This window comes from Tuber melanosporum, assembly GCF_000151645.1.
Source record: "Tuber melanosporum whole genome shotgun sequence assembly, scaffold_251, strain Mel28".
Taxonomy (NCBI): domain Eukaryota; kingdom Fungi; phylum Ascomycota; class Pezizomycetes; order Pezizales; family Tuberaceae; genus Tuber; species Tuber melanosporum.
Window position 1 is genome coordinate 33185 of NW_003298921.1, and position 2269 is coordinate 35453.

Below are 2269 nucleotides of genomic sequence, written 5' to 3' on the forward strand. Positions count from 1 at the left end.
AATTTACATGGGACATAAGGCTTTAAATCTTCATATTCAGAGCAACAACGAGTTTAGTGTAATTTGTTTCCAAAATATTTCATGTTAATATTATGCAGAATGACATTATTAAATGTAAATCTAAACTTAGTAAATTTCTGACCTCAAACTAATATAAAGGACTTGTTATGCGTTGGTAAAACTTCATGCATAATTATTTTTATATATTTTTGATGATAAGACGGAGAGTTTTTAGTGTGCCGAACCACACTAAGCAATAGCAAATAGTCAAATTAAAACAACCTTAAATTTTATTTTTCTATTTTATATAAAAATGAAGGATGCATATATAGTCCCACGTATTGTATGTAACTTAGCCATAGAACCTTGTCTAATATAAATCATATATTCAATTTTTTTATTTTGTCTTTTTCACGTATTTTACATTCTAACTCATACCGAATTATAAGAACATTCATTAATAGAACAACATCTTCTATTGAATAACTATTAGTACATATTATTAAGCCATGTCGTTAAACAGAACCATCTTCCATAATTAGATGGGCAAAAGCAACAGGAGTTAATAGATCATATATATTATGGGGTACTGTTTTAACCTTATTAACATAAAATAGATAATATAACTCAATAAAACATGGTAGCGATCTAGTAACGAACTCTAGGCCATAAAAACGATTACCATTTCTTATACCTTTAGTTAAATAAGGGTTAGTACTACAATAGTGAGATAATGAGTTAAATACAAATCAAACATAATCAGAACGAGATAAAGATTGTTTAAACCCTAATCTTGCATTTTTATTAGCTTAACTAGCAAAAATAAGTCATCCGTCAGATAACAACAATCCTACTATAATAGAATATTGAAAAGGAGGTAAATTAATCATCTCTCTTTCTACTTTAGTTAGTCTTCCTATACCTACTAAAGATGGAAAATTTTTACCTCTGACGACTAAATCTGTACAGGAAGATAACTTATTCTTTTCTTTTATAACCGCTGTACTAAAATTATTTTTATTCAATGCTTGTGTGAGTAGGAGTAAAGCATGCTTATAAAAGGTTTGTTTAGCGAGAGCGTCTATAAATCCAGTAAGGTAATAAGGCTACCCTTACTATTATTATTATAAGAAGAGCTAGTAGAATATTTACAGTTAACAGAATAAGAATTACCTTTAACCCTTTTTGTTGCTTATAAGTAAACTACTTAACGTAAAGATATTATCAATATTATCGTATGGGCTCGCTTCTACCATACCTAAAAGATTATTAATTAGAATAAATATAAATAGTGAGTAAATAAAAGGAAAGTAGATCTGACCTTTAGCTGCATTTATTTGACTCACAACTATACTATGAATTGTTGCATAGATTGATTCTTGGGAAATTGATCAGTTATTAGAAACTATTTTATTGTTATTAGTAGAAAAAAGGTTTAAAGATAATACTATTAAAACACCAATTATTAAATATAACCCTATATTGGTTATAGACATATTAATATTACCTAACAATGGTACATCTAAACTAAGTAAATTTCTGACCTCAAACTGATCCATTGGACTTGTTATATTCTTGAAAGAAAGCATTTAAGCCTATTTAATAATTATTTGATAAAAAGATAAAAAAGAAATTTAGCTTTGATTAAATTAATTTAAATTAATTTAATTTACTAGTCCTGTAAGCCACGAAGAGGCATTTCTCATATTACAGGTTGTTGTGGTATGAGTGTATGTCTAGCATAATATAATATTAATTGCACTGTGAGCAAAGATTATCCACTTTGTATTTAAATACATTAATAAAAGCCTTAAAAAAGAAGACAAAAACAAAAAAATCCAATAAAATAGTCGCTCTAGTATAATAACACTAGGGATAAAATATTAACAGAGAATATCCGATTTGAACGGATGTAGCTATTTTAGCCAAATAAATTTCAAGTTTATCACCTTAAACCAAGCTCGGTCAATTCTCTTTTATTTTTGTTTGTTTGTTCACAAACAAGAAGCACGCCTTGAAGTTAAATTTTGCCTTTCAACTTGATTTTCTTTCCTACCGAATTTCAAATTTAAATTCCTCTTTTTTAAGTATTACAGTTTACTAACACAACCGGAAATTATTTATAAAAGCAATGTTGCAAAATAAAAAAAATTAGCTAATCTACTATTTTGATTACAGATATTTTATTAAAAGAAGCTTTGAGTTTATCGGAGGATAAATATCTGGATAGACTTTCTTATTTTACTCTAAACCTATTGCAGCTGCACTT

General features: G+C 27.4%; 1 protein-coding gene; it reads right to left on the bottom strand.

Moving 5' to 3' along the window:
* Positions 1-1700, bottom strand: part of GSTUM_00001101001 (uncharacterized protein) — a gene marked incomplete at its 3' end in the record, with an annotated part of 12289 nt that extends 10589 nt beyond the window's left edge. Inside the window, exons 1-2 of the mRNA XM_002838493.2 lie at positions 1460-1700; positions 1213-1378 (exon numbers count right to left, since the gene is read on the bottom strand). Of these exons, the coding sequence (XP_002838539.1) occupies positions 1213-1378; positions 1460-1589 (296 nt within the window). The 5' untranslated portion in view covers positions 1590-1700.
* Between the last annotated feature and the right edge of the window lie 569 nt (positions 1701-2269).